Consider the following 17,881-nt stretch of genomic DNA (forward strand, 5'->3'; position numbering starts at 1 on the left):
ATCGGCCTGATCATGCGGTACAAGCGGCTGAAGGTCATCAAGTCCGGCTCGCCCATCTTCCTCACCGTTACGCTGCTCGGCTGCGCCGCCATGTATATGGAGGTGTGTCCCGCGTTACATGGCATGACATGGTGCTTGTCCCTTCCCACACGGCGTGACATGGTCTTGCATGGACTTGCGTCCCGCCCTAAGTGACGCGACACGGAGTTTTGCCGCAACACATGGCGTAGCATGGAGGCTCGTCGCGTTCAGCATGGTGTGGTGTGACATGATGCGGCGTGGGTGGAGTGGGTAGGTCTCGCATGACATGACATTAGCATGGTGTGGTGATATGCCCCATGTATGGGGGTGCGGATGCTGAGAAGTGTAAGCAAACGACGTGGCACGGCGTGATTCCGTGTGGCACCGTGTACTGCACGACACGTTCATTGAGACGCCATGGAGGTGCGTTTGGCGAGACATGGCAGGCGGGGTCAAATCGAGGTTTCTAGAGACTGGTCCGAAGTGTGACGTTGACTTAGAAGGTCTGGCTTGTCACCGATTGTCTGCCGGCTGGATGATTGGAGCCTGATTGACTATCTAATTGATAGATTTTCTGCCCGCGGTGCTAGGGAAGAGCTTGAGGCTGGCTTAGGCTTCAGAAATTATTGCCCAGTAGGTGCGCAATTGGTTTGCAGTGTAGCGTTGCAAACGACGTCTGACGGTGGTGAATGGCGGCCACCTTGTTTTAGATGGCCGCCATCTTTCCCGTACTGGACGTGTACAGCTGTGTCGCCACCAAGTGGACTCGCCACATGGGCTTCTGCATCACGTACTCTGCGCTTCTCTTGAAAACTTGGCGGTGAGTGCTAACAGCAATACGGCACGTGCCATGTAGCCATCAGCCAAGCGCTGGCTCAAAGAAAGTTTGTATGCAATTCTCTACTCCTTGAAAGCTTAGGTACTTCCAAGCCTAGAGCAAACTCGGAATTGTGAAACACGTAGACTGTTTTTACTGACTCATTGCACCGCATTCAGCGCCACAAAATCCTTCGGTGGCGGGTTGTCTTCACCGAAGACAGAACGCGAAATTTGCGATCATTGAGTACGGCATATAATGGAACCATGGCACATCTGCAAATACACGATCGCTTTACGCACCTTACTATTGATGTGGTCGTAACACTTTGCATTTGCGATTTGGCCGTGTATTTGTTTTGCGATTTGGCCATGTTCGCATCACGGTTCACTCGACCATACCCAGCACCCCACCTTTAAGCCACATTCCGAACGTTTGAACAGGCAGCTGGTGCTGGCGCCTGGTGCTGGCGCCAGCTGGTGCCTCGCCGACCGATAGTCTAGTGCAGGCGCCCCACTGGCGGATATGACGTGTCCCGTGCTGCATTCGCGCTCCGGCCGGCCACGTTCCGTAGCCAGACCCGGATATATTAACACACCGCTGAGCAGCGCAACACACAGCTTGATGCGGCAAGTAACGCGGGTAATCGGTCGCCGGGGCGCGCTCCATCGCGTTCGCGCCACAGTGTCCCGGATTCCTCCACGAAAGCAATATCCTGTCGACGCGCAGTAGCAGTCGCTGCCCGCCGCCATGCTACGCGCTCCTACATGCCCGCGGCGGTGGCTTGCCCAGTTTGGTGCGCTGGGTTACGGCTCGTCGTTCTGCTGCATTAGTGGGGTTACCGTCCGACTTTGCAGGAAGTATGGGCTTTGCTTGATGCGATCTTTTGTTCTTGTCACGGCCCGACCTGCTCTTTTTACTTAGATTATTTGTATATGTGCTGCAGTGCGTGCAGCTCTCCGGTTTTGTCTTTTCTGTTTTAAGATTTAGCTCAAACCCTTGGCTCAGATGGATTTTTGGCATGAGAGCCCACACTAAGCAGCGCTGGTCGCGCGAGACCTAACGCCCCCATCCGGTCGTGAAATGCCAGGTCAACGGCAGAAATGCGGCAGGTTAACGTGCCCTAATGCTTGGCACGGTCCGTCCAGCCCTCTGACGCATCTGACCTCTACCGTAGCCGCTGCCACCAGCTGCAAGCTATTCCGGTCAGGGGCAAATAATGAGCGTTTAAAACGACTCGAACCCACCCCGCAAAGGGATGGTCAATTCCGTATACAGGCGCTCCGGTCAACTGAGTTACCGGGCCCCTCCACCTTCAACAACGCACTCCGTGGACGGATATTGATTTCATAGCTGGGCTGACGTCGTACTCAAATGAAGGAGCCTTGATGTCGCCACTTTTCGATCTGCTGCTCACTGTCTGAGTGACTGATCAAATTACTGCAGAGATTTGATTGCCGCCGCGTCATTTGATGACGGTGCATGCGCGTAGAGACAGTGATGAAGTCGTGGCCGTGCAGATCATGCAGTACCTCAGAGCCAGAGATACGTCCACGGCTAGCTTGCTCGCTCGCAGCTGTGTTGCTGGCTCTCTCGCAGCAGCACCGCCAAGTAATTTGCCCTAACGCCGCACTTGGACCAGAATTACAGAGGTTGCTGACGTTACCTCGGAAGGTTGCGGTCGCACGTTTCGTCTGCAAGGGTTCAACCATTCGGATTGAAACGACAAGGCGGTCCGTAGCGCATAACGTAGTGGGAAACTGATCGAAAGATCGACTGCAGTAAGAACAGAGGAAACAGAAACAAGAACATCTTTCTGGTAACAAGAACTTGGGCAAGCTGACAAATCCCAAGTAGGGACAGCTTGGCCAATGGTGTAAGTTATGTGCCGGTTTGACGAGTTTTGCGACGTGGGCCAACTACGGTGATGACAAACGCGAATATTGTTATCTTGTGGGTGACACTTTTTTATTGCAGAAAACACCGCTACAAGAAGACTATGGATTTATCGGCCTTCAGGGGAAGGGAGAGGGCACAAATAAGTACGAGTGCGACGCAGCTCTTTTCCCCGCATTGTATATGAATGCCTTTAGGAGCCTCTTACTCGCCAATGTATGAAAGCAATTCTTTGTGAGCTGTCCACCCGGTCTGCCGAGCGCGGCAGCGGAGGGTCCCAATAAATTCCTGCGTTGTATCGCCTTCCAAATGCGTTTATACACGCAGTTAATTGAACTGAGCCAGCTGAAAAGCGACGCACCTGTAGCCCACCACCGTGATATGTATCAAGCTTAATTGCGACGAATGATTCTTTTTTACTATGGCGTGCTCGCTGCCACGTACTCAAACATGTGTCGACCACGCCTTTCTTGAAGGACAGGACATTTCACTTGCAACGCCAAGTTTAAAAGTGTAAGTAAAGATACTCAAAATGGGCAAAGTACACTCAATCTGGCACATATTGCTGAAAATTATCGGCCATTTTGATTGGTACCTGTTACACAATCAGTGGAGCCTCGGAGCTAGGAATGCAGACCTTCCCTCCCCGCGTTCAGCAGATGAACACGCCGTTAGCAAGACATCAGCACGTGTGGTTGGGTCCTGCTGGAGTTTGTAAATGTGCGTTCGTGTTCAAGAAGCTGTTTTCAAGGAGATGTTTTCCTTGCATGCAGATCGAATGCATGACAAGGTGGCGTTGCCTGTAATATTACAAAATCACTACAATCTTATCTTGCCCATTCGGTAAGTGCAGGGATGTGGAGTTCTCAAATCGTGAAGAAAAAACCCTGTAGAACACGAATCGTAAGCCAGCGCAGATTTCAATGACCAGGCGTCACAGAGACGTGAGATCAACCAAAAATGACTCACGAAAAAACCAGCATTTGTGTTGGACAATGCACGAGCTCGTAGTTTCATCTTATTAAAGGCTGTCGTGCGCCGACCAGGGATCCGCCCATTTGGGGATTGTTCAGAATTAGGCTCTGTTCTCCTTAACCAGAGTAGGAACGAACGACAGACCAAGTGCCTAAGGTGGGCAAATATACCGTCCACAAATCACATATATGTATATATATATATATATATATATATATATATATATATATATATATATATACATATATATAGTGTGTGTGCATTTACACATAGATGCGCTGGTAATAGACTGGGCAGTCGGCGATGACACCTTTTTTAAGGTCGTTATCAATCTTCGAAAACAATACACATGAGAACACTTGAGTCATTTGCAACACCTTGACAGAGGTGCCGAACCGTAGATCAGTGCAGATCTATTGCTGTCGTCGACTGAGGTCGCAAGGCCTGGTCAGAGCAGCCAACCAAGTTTCACACGATGCTGCTCCGTAAATGAGCGTACGGATGTTGCGTCAGTATATCCTCCGTAGATACCACTGCCACGAAAGACGGTTTTCCCAACGCATACCTAATGTGTACATACCCACACACACACACACACACACACACACACACACACACACACACACACACACACACACACACACACACATATATATACATATATATATATATATATATATATATATATATATATATTGTACGCATACGTTTGTACATATGAGCCTGAAAAGCTTCATTGTCTAGGTTTTATCACCCGTAAATCACATCACACACAATGAGAATCATCACAAGAAGGCGATACGTGCGATGCTCGATCTCTTAAGATATCCGACAACCATATCCGGTCACAGCTCCAGGCGTTTCCCCGGAGAACGCCGACATCCGTGTCACGACACACCCGTCTCGTCTGTGCTGTGCTGTGCTGCTGTGCTGTGCTGTACCGCTGTGTGTGCTGCTGTGTGTCGTCAGAGCTGTGCCCGGTACCCTGCGCCGCGCTCCGCCCTGTCACCAGCCAGGTGTCACGCTCCAGGGTGTCCCTGACGTATCGGGTGAAGTCGGCGCACAAGCTGAAGCTCACGGACAAGCAGCTGCTGCAGTGGCTGTTCCCGATTCTGCTCATTATGGTAAAGAGTCGGCGACTAGACGTTGGGTGCAACGGCTCGTCGACGTGACTCAATTCACGTGTTGGGTGAACGTTTTTAAATGCAGAACGCAGACTGCCGACCGGTGTCAGTTGTGTGACCTGTTTCAGTCGGTGGTTCTGCTTCATTCGGCGAAATTGTTTCTTGTCCAGTTGAAAGCCCTGGATCCAGTTGGAGATCGGTAAAAGTGGGCTGCCTTGTGTTCGTCGGCAGACTAGTCTCCTTTTGGCAGATCTTGCCACTTTCACTTCGCAGCCCTGCGTTAGTTCGCAGACGTGTCTGTTGTAGTGTAGTGTTGTAGTTGTAGTGAGGCCTGTATCAGCTGTCGGACCCGTGTCACCTCCCGCGACACCTGAATCGTGTCACTCCCCATGACACCTGACCTAGTTCTTGACACCTGACCCGTTTCACCTCCAACTGACACGGGACCCGTGTCACCTCCGGGGACACACGATCCGTGTCGCCTCCCATGACACCGGATTCGTGTCGCCTCCCATGACACCGAGCCCTTGCCACCTCCCGTGTGTCCGCACGCTGCAGATCATCTACCTGAGCTCGTGGACCATCAGTGACCCTCCGAAGGCCGTCGTTGTGCGGGACGCCGAGGGCCTCCAGTTCCGGCAGTGCGAGTTCGGTTGGTGGGACCACTCCATAGCGGCAGGTCAGCCCACACCCCCGCCCACAGCCCAATATGTCGTCACAAGCGTGACGACACCGGTCACGCCTGTGCTCTGACTCGTGCCAAACTGCTACAGAGGGGCAGAGCTTCATTCATTTTTCGATACTGACATGACATGAACTGACGGTGAACGCCAAACACTGGCTGTTTTGCCTGTCCTTCTGGTGTTTGTCCCACATCGGGCTTAGTTAGCAAGCGCTTGGTCACGCGGCACGTTCCTAATGAAACTCTGGTCGTCCGCGGGACACGTGCCCGGCGGAATTGACGTCAGAGGCGCAGGTGTTGAAAACAATACCCTGAAACATCGGGCTGTTGCAGCCGCTCGATCAGGTCAATCGATCGGGTCAATTTGCTGGGCCGCCTGACTGCGCAGTTTCACGCCGGTACAGTCGTTATCAGGCGATGTAGTGACTGTTGCTATATGACGATGTATTGAGTGTCGTTATATGACGATGAAGTGAGTGTCGTTATGTGACGATGTAGTGAGTGTCGTTATATGGCGATGTAGTGAGTGTCGTTATATGACGATGCAGTGAGTGTCGTTATATGACGATGTGGTGAGTGTCGTTATATGACGATGTAGTGAGTGTCGCTTTATGACGATGTAGTGAGTGTCGCTATATGACGATGTAGTGAGTGTCGCTATATGACGATGTAGTGAGTGTCATTATATGACGATGTAGTGAGTGTCGTTATATGACGATGTAGTGAGTGTCACTATATGACGATGTAGTGAGTGTCGTCTTATCGCGGTGTGGTGAGTATCGTTATATGGTGATGTAGTGAGTGTCGTTATATGATGATATGTAGGGTGGGTGCTTATATGGCGGTGAAGTGAGTGTCGTTATACGGCGATGTAGTGAGTGTCGTCGTTTTGAGAGTGTCGTTATGTGACGAGAAACCGAGTGTCATTCCGAAGGTTTCTCTCTTGCACACACCATGCCGCGTAGTACAGCGCGAGGTGAAATACCGCGGTCGTGAATTGAGGCTTGAATGACGGAGACTATACTTGTGCGGCAGGGGAGCTGCTGTTCCTCTTCTGGGGCATCAAGGTGTGCGTCAACGTGCGGAATGCGCAGACGCTGTTCGACGAGGCCAAGTACATCAGCTGGGCCATCTACAACATCGCCATCGTCAACATTACCATGGCCATGGTGCAGTGAGTGACGACTCGTGGTGGTGGGGCCAGCTGGCAACCGGCCACTAAACCGGTGACGTGGAACGGTGTTGTGTTGCGTTGCCACGGTGACCCGAAAACGCAGGAAGTGGAGGGCCCGGCGAGGACGCGAGGATACTGACGTGGAGCCTCGCGAGGCATTAACGCATCACATGGAACTGATGCATGGAGCGACTGACGCGTGGAGTAGCTCTGACGCACGGCGTGGAACTGACGGGCGGTTGGGACTGGCACGACATGGAGCTGGAAGGTCGGGGGTATCCGGCATAAGGTGCGACGTGCAAACTGAAACGCTGTGTGACTGCCACATGGCATGGACATGACGCGCCAGGCGTGCTCAGACACTGCACGAGCTGACTTGTTTGCCAAACAGCTGTCGCCGCTGTAGGCTGAGCTGCGGCTGATGCTGCCTGCGGCTCTGTTTCAGTTTGCTGGTGCCGTCCGGACCGGACGTGAAGTATCTGTGTGGCTTCGTGAGAACCCAGCTCAGCACCACCACCACCATCGCACTCATCCTGGCGCCCAAGGTAGGAGATTCAACGGTCTTCGTGAGGACCTAGCTCAGCACCACTAACACCATCGCACTGATCTTGACGCCCAAGGTAGGAGACTTAACGGTCTTCGTGAGGACCTAGCTCAGCACCACTAACACCATCGCACTGATCCTGGCGCCCAAGGCAGGAGACTGAACAGTCTCGTCAACGGTGCTGTGCCTTTGTTTTTGGTGCCAGAGATAGGGTACGCACAGCACCGCCACCGAGGTGTCATGTGACCCACAGTAGTGCACTCTGGAGCCAGCCGGCGCCCCCGCTGCGCTGGCCCTACAACCCAAAGAAGGAGGCCTGATGGCCGCACACAGTACCCGTTGGAATGATCCGATCATTCCGTTCAGATGCTCGGCGCATAAGGTGGTGTACACAGTGTGCACACGGTGCCGTTATCACACTGGCCTGTTCCTCAAGGTAAGATACTTGGCCCTATCCTTAACAGAGTGTCTGTGGTATTCCCAAGCGGTATTTCTGGGAACGTTAAAGAGCGATGGAAGGAAGAGTCGCGACATCTTGGATATTCGAATCCGCTCATGGCGTGCGTTGCACAACAATTGGTTCCAAACCGTGTGAACTCGCTGAGCTGTGAGATTTGGAGGGCTGCAAAGTCGTAATTGCTTCAAAAGTGTTTGGTGTTTTTTTTTTCTTCTTCTTCTTCACTGGCAATGAATGTCACCGATGGGCGCACGATCTGCAGAGTGTAACAGTCTGCAACAATATCAATCACTTTTGCAGTTCATGACCTTAATCAATGTGTTGCAATGACTTAGGAAGACAGTTTGCTATCATAGATCATGCTTTGACCACTTAGCGCACTAAATCTGATTCAGAACGTGATTTCGCGACAAAAGGGCTAAGTAGGTATCGTGACATGTAAAGGAAGTCGTGGCCTAAATGTAACCTTGGATCCTTTAGCATAATGTGTGACCTGAGTTGGGCGTTCATCGGTTGACGCCAAGAGACCGAACCGACTGCGGCTGGTATCCCTGAGACGCCATGCTGCCGACGTTTTTTTGTCGACGAGCTTAGTTCAGTTTTGAATGAAATGGCGAGAGGTGCATGCCAGCCTCTTTTTCACCACGCGGGCGAAAATAGCTCCCGGCTTCAGCGGAGATGTTATGTACACTGCATCACCACTGCACTCTTATTGGCGCCGAGGCTGAAGCGTGCGCCTATCTAGCTGCACCACCTATGCTTTACGTGATAGCGAAGTAGCGTGCTATGCAGTCTTATGCGTGCGTGGCGGCGTACCCTGTTCAGGAAGGGCTTCCCTCTTTATAATCGGTATATCCCGCCGCACGAAAACGACTGCATTCGTTTTTCCCTGCCACAGTCTCGCAAATAATGATATCCACAAACGGTTACCCGTCACCGGCTCCGTATTCCGCTTCTCCGTCATGAACCACTCCTCTTATTTTGGCCTGGGGGCGTGAGTGGTGCGCTGAAGTGAGGCCCTCCTGAAGAGAGCGTCTGCTACAGTTTTACAGAATCGCCGTCGGGCTCGGCGACGAATACGACGCACGGGCTCAGGCCCGCGGCGCCGCCGCCTCCTTCTACCTGAACGGCATCGAGCCAGGACGAGGAGGACATCAGCATCTATCGGGAGAATGAAGAACTAAAGGTTCATACTCCCGCCTCTAGAGAGTTATCGGAGAATTGTGAAATTGTGAAATGTTGGTCCGTTGTGTTTCAGCACTTCTGGTACACCAGTTAAAAAGAAAGTGGTAGGTTTCTTGCTGCTGTCACATGCCGAACCACAACACAGAACAGAAACTCGTTGTTTGTGGATAGCTGACAGCTTGAATAAGTATAACTATGTTTGAAGGCACCTCGGCCCATCCGTCTCCTCCGTGACCTCTGAAGGCACGTGACCTCTGCGCACAGCTCATGGGTTCCGTGTTAACTATGCCTCCTCTGCAGGCTGCCTTAATTACGGACGTCCGCGTTCTTTGCAAATTATACGACCTCTGTCGCCGGTGTTTGTCACTAGCCCCTGCACATGTGCGAACACATGACCTTTGCCATGACCTGCATGACCTTTGCAAGCCAACTGACCTGTAACCCGTGCCACCACAGGAGGAGGTGCAGAAGCTGGCGGCGCAGATCGAGTTCATGAAGATCGTGCACATGGAGGCCAACAACCGTCATCTGAAACCGCGGCGCGAGGGCTACTTCTCACAGAGCGCGCCCGGCCGGCGGAAGTCGAGCATTGGCGCGGCGCTGCGGCTGGACGCCTACACCAGTCTGGGGCCCGACAGTCTGGCTCTCAGAGGCAACGAGGTCTGATGGACGGCCCGCAGTCTGGCCGGAGAGAGTCTGGCGGAGCCGGCAGGCCGGGGGCGAAGTCCGTTGGATGTGAGCACTCCACCGGACAGACAGACCGAAGTCCGTTGTGAGTGGGCCCTCCGCCGGACAGACAGCGGTCGATGTCCTCGTGAACATGCAGTTTCCTTGCCAGACTGAGGGAGGGGAAGGGAGCGATGAGGCGCTGGCGCACTCGCAAGGACAAGCTGTGATCACGATGGTCTGGGTGGGGCGTGTCCTCTCAGGGAAGTCCGCCCGGTCGGATGCCCCTCACCGGTCAGAACAACACGTCAACGACCTCGAGGTGGTTGGAGGGGGAGGGGGTGATCGGCTCGCGAGAACGCCGGCTGGGGCTGACAACACTCCAGGCGCGGAGATCCCCGCCTCGGGGCCGAGGGCCGCAGCAATGTCGACCCGACCATGGCCCGCCGGCGCGGCCCGCCCTCTGGCCGGTGCTGGGGTGGTCTGACCCTCTGACCGGTGCTGAGGTGGTCTGACCCCCTGATCGATGCCGAGGTAGCCTAACCATTTGACCGGCGCCAAGGTGGCCTAACCCTGTGACCGACGGCGAGGTAGCCTAAACTTCTGACCGGTGCTGGGGTGGTCTAACCTGACCGGTGCTGGGGTGGTCTGACCCTCTGACCGGCGCTGAGTTAGCCTAACCCTCTGACCGGTGCTCGGGTGGTCTGACCCTCTGACCGACGGCGAGGTGGTCTGACCCTCTGACGGGCGCTGAGGTGAACGCCGCTGCTGACGGTGCGGGATGGGGACCAACGGATGCTGACTGAGACATGCTGACTTTGAGAGACTCCGGAGTGGAGCCAGCGTTGACCTGAGTCTCACGGTGAGGTGAGAGACTGGGGCGGGGCAGTATTTTTCCGCTATCTGCGTCACAGGCGAGGCGCGCCGAGTCTGCCGCTATGTGAGCAATTTCAGGGACGGTAACCCTTCCCGTCATGTCCTTGCGGTGCTGCCAAACGCAACGGCGAGCTGTGTGGTTTGCGCTTCAAGCGGTGTCCTGATCTCTGCATGACCGCGGCTTGGTCCCAGGGCGTCACACGTGGTGTTGGCTGTTGCCGTTGGCTGCGGACCACTGGGACAGAGAGAGGGAGAGAGAGGGTGTATTGGGGGGGGGGGGGGGGGAGGGGATCTATATATCGAATCGTGACCAATGATGTACAGGTCCTCACGCATTACTGCAGCTGCAGCCGAAGTGCTTCTGCTTTTGTAACATGCTTATGAATGATCATGGTCTACATCGTGCGTGTTTTGACGTCTTCGATCCATGTCACAATGCGCTCACCGTCATGGCGTTTCATTTGTTTTCCGCGTGTGTAAAAACGCCGCGTCCGCGCACGACAACGCGATGTGCTCCATGTGCTCGTTGAACGTCTCGGCGGAAGCTGATTGGCTGCTGCTCAGAGCTTGGCTTCCTGACGTGGTCGCCGGAGGCACCGGTACTGATGCGGGCACGGATGACCTTATCCCATTCAGTGACCTTGCGTAGACTGCGCAGAACGCGTGGGCCGCCTGTCGTGAAACGCCGTAATGACTGAGTGGTGTCTGCTTCGTGTTCGCCCCGAAGTGTTCTGAGTGTTGCTGCGGACAGGCCGAGTCGGGTTCTGAGCGCGCCGCCGCGCCGCCACGTGTTTTGTGGGTCTCGAAGGTCGCACTTTACATCCCACACATACACACACGCACGCACACGCACGCACGCGCACACGCACATACACACACACACGCACGCACGTGCACACACACACACGCACGCATGCATGCGTGCATGCATTCACGCAAGCACACATACACTCATGCATACGCGCACGCACGCACGCACGCATATCGCACACCAGAGCTCTTCCGCCCACGTCTTCAAGTGTCGCCGGACGGCGATGCGGCAGGCGGAAACAATCAAAACAGACGTGTTCGACCTCGTGTTGTGCAGACCGAAGCTCAGTGTTACGCGACGGTTCCGTGGCGGGCTGGCGGGTGGTTGCTGATCTCTTTCAGTGATGATTACGGCAGCATCGAGGTCACAACTTAAGTTCACGCCGTGCGCCCTTTTTCATATTTGCTATGAGTGAACACTATCTTGTGAAAAGGGACGGACAGTCAGTTTAAGGTGACATACCCATGAATATTTTCAGCAGCCACATGCATGTGGGATAGATGGATGCACTGTTTTGGCTTAACAAGTCGATGTATATGTGTGTTGATGAGTCGTCGGAACGGCAGGGTGTGACTCGTGTCAAGTGTTAAAATAAACAAGCGACAGTGTCGTTTGAACCCAACTGTCCTGAAAACCTTGTTTTCAGTCATGTACAGCGACGGTGATCCACGCCAGTGTGCGGATCTTGTGTTTCTCTGCACTGGTCAAATCAAGCGACTAGGTTCACTAGCGGCACAGACTGAAGGCGGTATACCAGCGGCTTACATCTGACGTTCTACCTCAGACTGATATCCACTGCTTCGAATCAGATTGCACTAGTTGGCCGTGGCTGTGGTTTCTGGGTTCAGTTTATGCGCACGTTAATTTACAGATAATCCTCGATACAATACTGCGTAGTATAGTATAAAGTATAGAGTCGTAGAATCAGGCACCTATTAAATCACTAATGTTTGCCGGCAAAGTAAGTCATTTTCAAGCACACATGAGTACAGACAAACAATTACCGGAATAAACGAAACGAGACGTATGATTTTACAGAGGCAGCAAGCCCTTCGCATTGTATTGCAAAAAGAAAGCTTCACACGATGCGCGCAGGGAATATTGTGCTCAGGTTTAGGTTAGATTAGGCAAGGTAAGGTTAGGTCAGGTCAGGTCTGCTGAGGTCATCTTAGGTTTGGTTACGTAACCTCTCTTGTGTGGTACCGAACTTAAACTGTGCTGCGGTTCCACATAGATAAACGATCAAGCTACCGTTTGGTACAAAACAACATGAGTGTGCAGACTGGATGAAAAATAATCTGAAACTAATCTTTACTAGTTTTTTAGAGACGACCTATTAGCATATTTGGTAGTTGTCTGTAAATTTGGCAAAATCCGGTCTCTCTCTCTCTCTCTCTCTCTCTCTCTCTCTCCTCTCTCTCTCTCTCTCTCTCTCTCTCTCTCTCTCTCTCTCTCTCTCTCTCTCTCTCTCTCTCTCTCTCTCTCTCTCTCTCTCTCTCTCTCTCTCTCTCTCTCTCACCTCTCTCTATCTATCCATCTATCTATACACCATGTTCCGAGTGAGCCTTGCCCTGCTGTGCCTGGTCGTGGCCGCCACAGCCATGCGCGGTTCCGTGACCCAGGATGACATCGCTCCGGAGGAGGCGTCCAGCGCCACGAGAGCCGGCGGCGACGACACCACTGCCGGGGTCAGCGACTATGCTTGCCAGCGGCAGGCCGTCCAAGGCCCGAGCGCCGTGAACGCAACCGCAGGCAAATAAGGTGAACACAGCGGGGCGGGCTCGCGGCTAGCCCGGGTGGCGCCGGCGTCATCAGGTCCTCCAGCATCGTGAAATAGACCTGTGGAACAAAAGACGAGTCTAAAGAAGACCAAGCCACCAAGCCCACAGTTGGGTATTGTCAATCGGCCGTCGTCTCGGTCCACGGTTGTCCACTCGTACCGATCGGCAACCGCAGTTCACTCGTACCGATTGGTAGCGGCAAACCGTCCTCCACCGCCCTGGCTCATCTGCCTGTCGCTGTACGCGTAAATGTTACGAGCCCGCTGTACAAATGTTGAAAGACTTTGCTACACGTTGGATATACATATATATATATATCTATATATATATATATATATATATATATATATATATATATATATATATGTGTGTGTGTGTGTGTAAACATAAATTTGATATATGTGTATGTATGTCTTGGCAGTCTTGTATATATTGTTATGTTGGGCGGGCTCGATTTAATCTCTAGTAGACCGAAGGCGTTTAACCAAAATGGGGTATATTAATTACAGGAGCATATATGCATGAAGTCATCCAAATTTCCCACATCGCTAGACCATGTTCGGTAAGAGTGCACGGCGGCTATAATCCCGAGGGGAGGTTGCAGTCGTCGGTAACAACAACAGCCCCTAAAGATGTGTCAACATGGTGAATAGCAATGTTGACAAGGACCCGCTGACGTCGTGAATATCAACGAGAGCTGAGGGTAGAAGAGCCGGAGTCGGAGTCAAAGGGAGCGGAGGGAGAGGAGCCAGCTACGTCGTGAATATCAACGAGAGCTGACTACCTTCCCCGGCGCCGCCAGGACCACCACTGACCCACTGCCGACCCCGACCCCAGACGTGACCTACTCTCCGGCGTGTGGTTGGCCGGGTCATGTGATCATGTGGCCTCGAGAACAGACGCGAAAATAAAAGGCCTCCTTACAAAAGAAAGACCGCCGCTCTTGAGGTCGAACCCGACACGAAGTGCGTAAGCGCTCACAACGCCGGCGCCCTAAACCACTAAACCACCTAAACCACCTGAACCACCTAAACCACCTAAGCCACCAGGACGATGATCACGTTGGCGGGACAGACGGAAACTGATCACGTACACAGTAATATATATATATATATATATATATATATATATATATATATATATATATATGTGTGTGTGTGTGTGTGTGTGTGTGTGTATGTGTGTGTGTATCATGTCCAATATGTCGACAAGGTATGGCTACACCCCGATCTTTGAAATGACACCTTTTCCTTAGTACGTACACCCTGCAGTTAGCTGAATAGCATTGAGAGGCATTGGACCCGAGGACTTACGCTCGGTGATCTAGTAGCTAACCGCTGTTCCCATGAAGAGAACATGGAGAACAGGACAACCGTTGGAGAACATGGCATCTTGGTCTGGCGTGGCACTGTGGACAGCGTAGAAACCCAGAAACATGGACAGTGTAGAAATACGAAGTACAATGAAAACAAAGAATTAACGTGGCCAAGATGAGGAGCTTGGAGGAGATAGGGAGGTGTGGTGTGTCGTGCACGTTTGGCTAGGTTTGTGTATCTGGCGACATCTGCTAGGTGATGACGTAACTAGTGATTGCGGTGACCGTGGCAACCAGGTGGCAGCACCAACCAGTGGCGCGGTAGAAGAGATCTGAGCTCGCGCTGGAGCGGAAGCGGTTGAGTTGTTAAGGTTATGGCGCTGAGCTAGGCGCAGTGTTCCCAGATAGGTGTCGAGTTAAACGTGTGAATACAGAGACTGCTTGTATTCAATATTGTAACTCACCCACAGTGGAACAGAGCGATAAACGCGTAACGTTACAGCGGGGGGGGGATATCAACGACAATGACGACGTATGGAGAAGGGAGACAGGAGTAACGTGAAGAATTAAAATTAAAAAAATAATAGAAATTAAAGACTTTTAAAAAAATAAAACAGCATTGCGCTTCAATCGGCCTGCACATCGCTGCCAAACTGGCAGCGGGCAGTCTTGGCGATCCCTCCCCTCCACCTAGGCAACCGTGTGTGACCACTGCCAGTCAAAGTCGACGTCCTACGACTTTGCTCCAACTAACGAGGGGTATGGGCGAGATGTCATCATCCATGCTGGTGGGATCTTACGGACTGCCACTGCATGCATTATGGTAATGTTTCCCCGTTATTGAGCCATATTTGTTTCGTCTCATCAACACATCTGTCGCCTCTTGTGTGTTTCCCGATTCCTGCAAGGTTGCCTTTGTCATCCATGCACACAAATCTGGCCTTCGTATCATCGCTAGTAATTTCAGACGAATATCAATTTTGTCTCAAGTGTACAAAATATGGGGAAAAGTCGTGTGCGTGCAGCTGTCGTTCCACCTCCTTACGATAATGATTTAGCTCCTTCACAGCATGCTTACAGCCCTCGCCACTCGACAGAGGACGCCCTGGCCGACGCCGTCGTGTGGGCGGTATGCCGGAGTGACGTTGGGCACATTGTTGCCTTCACTTCCATTGATCTAAGCCATACCTTTGATAGCGTCGAACGCGGCGTGCTTCTGACAAAGCTGCAGTGATACGACATTGATCCGAAGTGCTCTGAGAGCTACCTTGCTGGTTGGCGGCAGGTGCTGGCAGGCGGTTGTCTCTCTCTTCCGCTGACTCAGTGCCCCTCAGGGATGTTTGGTCGATTTCATAGACAAATGTCTTAATTTCGTTTGGCCACCTTAACCGCCATTGTCCGGTCAAAAACGGAGGCGGTAACCTGGGATTCTGGAAGCAGTCTATATGATGATGAGCCGTCGTGTTTTACGCCAGAGAACCACTCGGCGTAAGAAATGATATATGGCTTCAGAAGAAGCCCGGGCCCTACCGGCATCTTTCCAACCCTCAAAATTGGACATAACTGCAAAATGTGTTTGTTCATTCACATTTACTTTGATCGTACTGGTTCTTCCACCCTCCAAAAGTGTTACAATACATGCGATCGTTATTGTCCGTTACCACATGCCAGGCCGCTCCGGCGTTTTAAGATGTACCCCAGTGACGTCACGTAGGGATTTTCGCTGACAAGTGCGTAGGCGGACGGTACCACCTGGCACATATCGCCTTGGTTGCATTAGCACATCCTCGAGAACATTTAGCACGAATCCTTTCTGATAGGGAACGGTGATTAGTACCGATTCGTACTAAAACCGCGAAATTTAGTGCGCATCGGTAGTAAACAACGCAGCCCGGTAACCCAGGCTTCAACAGAGTAAGTGAGGCTATTTAGAGGCGAACGTCGTGAATCTATTTTCGTTCAATGGGAGTAGAAAACCTTCACCATTTTGGATCTCAATTCCCATTTGAATGCGAGCTGCTCCTAGGGCGCGGCAAGGCCCGTCGGTTGGGGGTCAGCGGGGAGCATGGGGGAGCGGTTGGGAAACGTGGCTGGACAAAATATTGGACGTAATTTACAGAAGAGTGTTATCTACCGGCTGAGTATGATATTGATATATGCTGGACTACGGGGTCTTGGAAAAAATTGGCATCCGGGTAGTGCAGAGCATGGGATACTAGTCTCGAGATGTCGTGGTTAGCATCAGACTTGGGTTTGACCCGAATGTCTTGAGTCAGCTCCGGACTAGCCCACAGATTGTGGAATCTGATTCAGATCGGGACTCAGCTGTTCAGTCTTGCATTTCACTCAGTTCAGACCACTTACATTGAATCACTTCTTATTTTATTACATTCAATCATGACTCACGCAGGCTGCAAAATCTTATCAAAAATATATATATATACATATATACATACATACATACATACATATATATATATATATATATATATATATATACAACCATATAAGATATATCTCTCTTCTCCCTCTCTCCCTCTCCTACTCTCCTCTCTCTCTCTCTCTTTCTCTCTCTCTCTCTCTCTCTCTATCTCTCTCTCTCTCTCTCTCTCTCTCTCTCTCTCTCTCTCTCTCTCTCTCTTTCTCTCTTCTGGTTCCTGGCTGAGATGTGGCAAGCTTCACAATGAACAAGATTGGCTAATCTGTTTAGAAATTGTGATAAGAATTCTGTGCTGATGCTGCAAAAATTGCTATAACTTGTGCCGCATGGTGTTAGTTTTGACTATGCAATGAGATGTGAACTTGCCTAGAGCATTCTGTATTTCCGTGTGCTGCCAATTCCATTTTAGTCATATGACTCACTGATACAACTTTGTTGGAAATCATTAGCTCATGACTCAGCTCATGAAATATATGACAAATGTGATTCAAGTCACGACCCAACAGGGGCGGATCCAGGATTTCGTCAAGGAACGGGCCACGCAACATTGTGAACCCCTGGAGTTTGAGCCCCTTCCCAAGAAATGTTTTTGCTTTCCGGTCATTACATTTTAAGACAAGTTGTTTGTCTATATATACATAGATATGTATATGTATATATATGCACATATATATATATATATATATATATATGCATATATATGTGCATATAAGCCTGTATGTGTGTATATCTATATACATACATATTTAAAGATACATCTATGTATTTGCTTATTCATTTATTTAATAAATACGGAATCCCATCTTCCTGTGCACAGCCATATAAGGCTAGGTGTGCTACGCATGCATACGCATATGAATCACTCATCTTCTACAGATCATGTTAAATAATGCTATTTTCAGGCGATGTGTTTCAGGAACAAGAGGCAAAATAAACTTGAGTTGGCTGCTACCAGCCATCAAAACCAAGCACGAACTTGATTCTTAGCTTATGTATTTACGATTCGCCGGCTGGGCGATGTAATCAGCTGATGGCTGATGACTAATGCAGGATTTTTCCTTTTTTATGAAGGAATACAACATATCCTAACATTCAAAGTATGTTTAGAGCGTGATAC

General features: G+C 51.3%; 1 protein-coding gene across 1 annotated transcript; it reads left to right on the top strand.

The window, feature by feature from the left end:
- Positions 1–10,661, top strand: LOC119090450 (putative G-protein coupled receptor CG31760; the record flags this gene model as incomplete). Its single annotated transcript, XM_037213261.1, is given in 9 exon segments — positions 1–102; positions 732–841; positions 4,740–4,833; positions 5,392–5,512; positions 6,551–6,689; positions 7,135–7,234; positions 8,735–8,823; positions 8,825–8,876; positions 9,332–10,661. Coding segments are annotated over 9 exon segments (1,017 nt in total), but the record flags the coding sequence as incomplete, so codon positions are not given.
- Positions 10,662–17,881: the final 7,220 nt, after the last annotated feature.

This window comes from Pollicipes pollicipes, unplaced genomic scaffold (genome assembly GCF_011947565.3).
Source record: "Pollicipes pollicipes isolate AB1234 unplaced genomic scaffold, Ppol_2.1 Scaffold_1600;HRSCAF=1878_pilon_pilon_pilon, whole genome shotgun sequence".
NCBI lineage: Eukaryota > Metazoa > Arthropoda > Thecostraca > Pollicipedomorpha > Pollicipedidae > Pollicipes > Pollicipes pollicipes.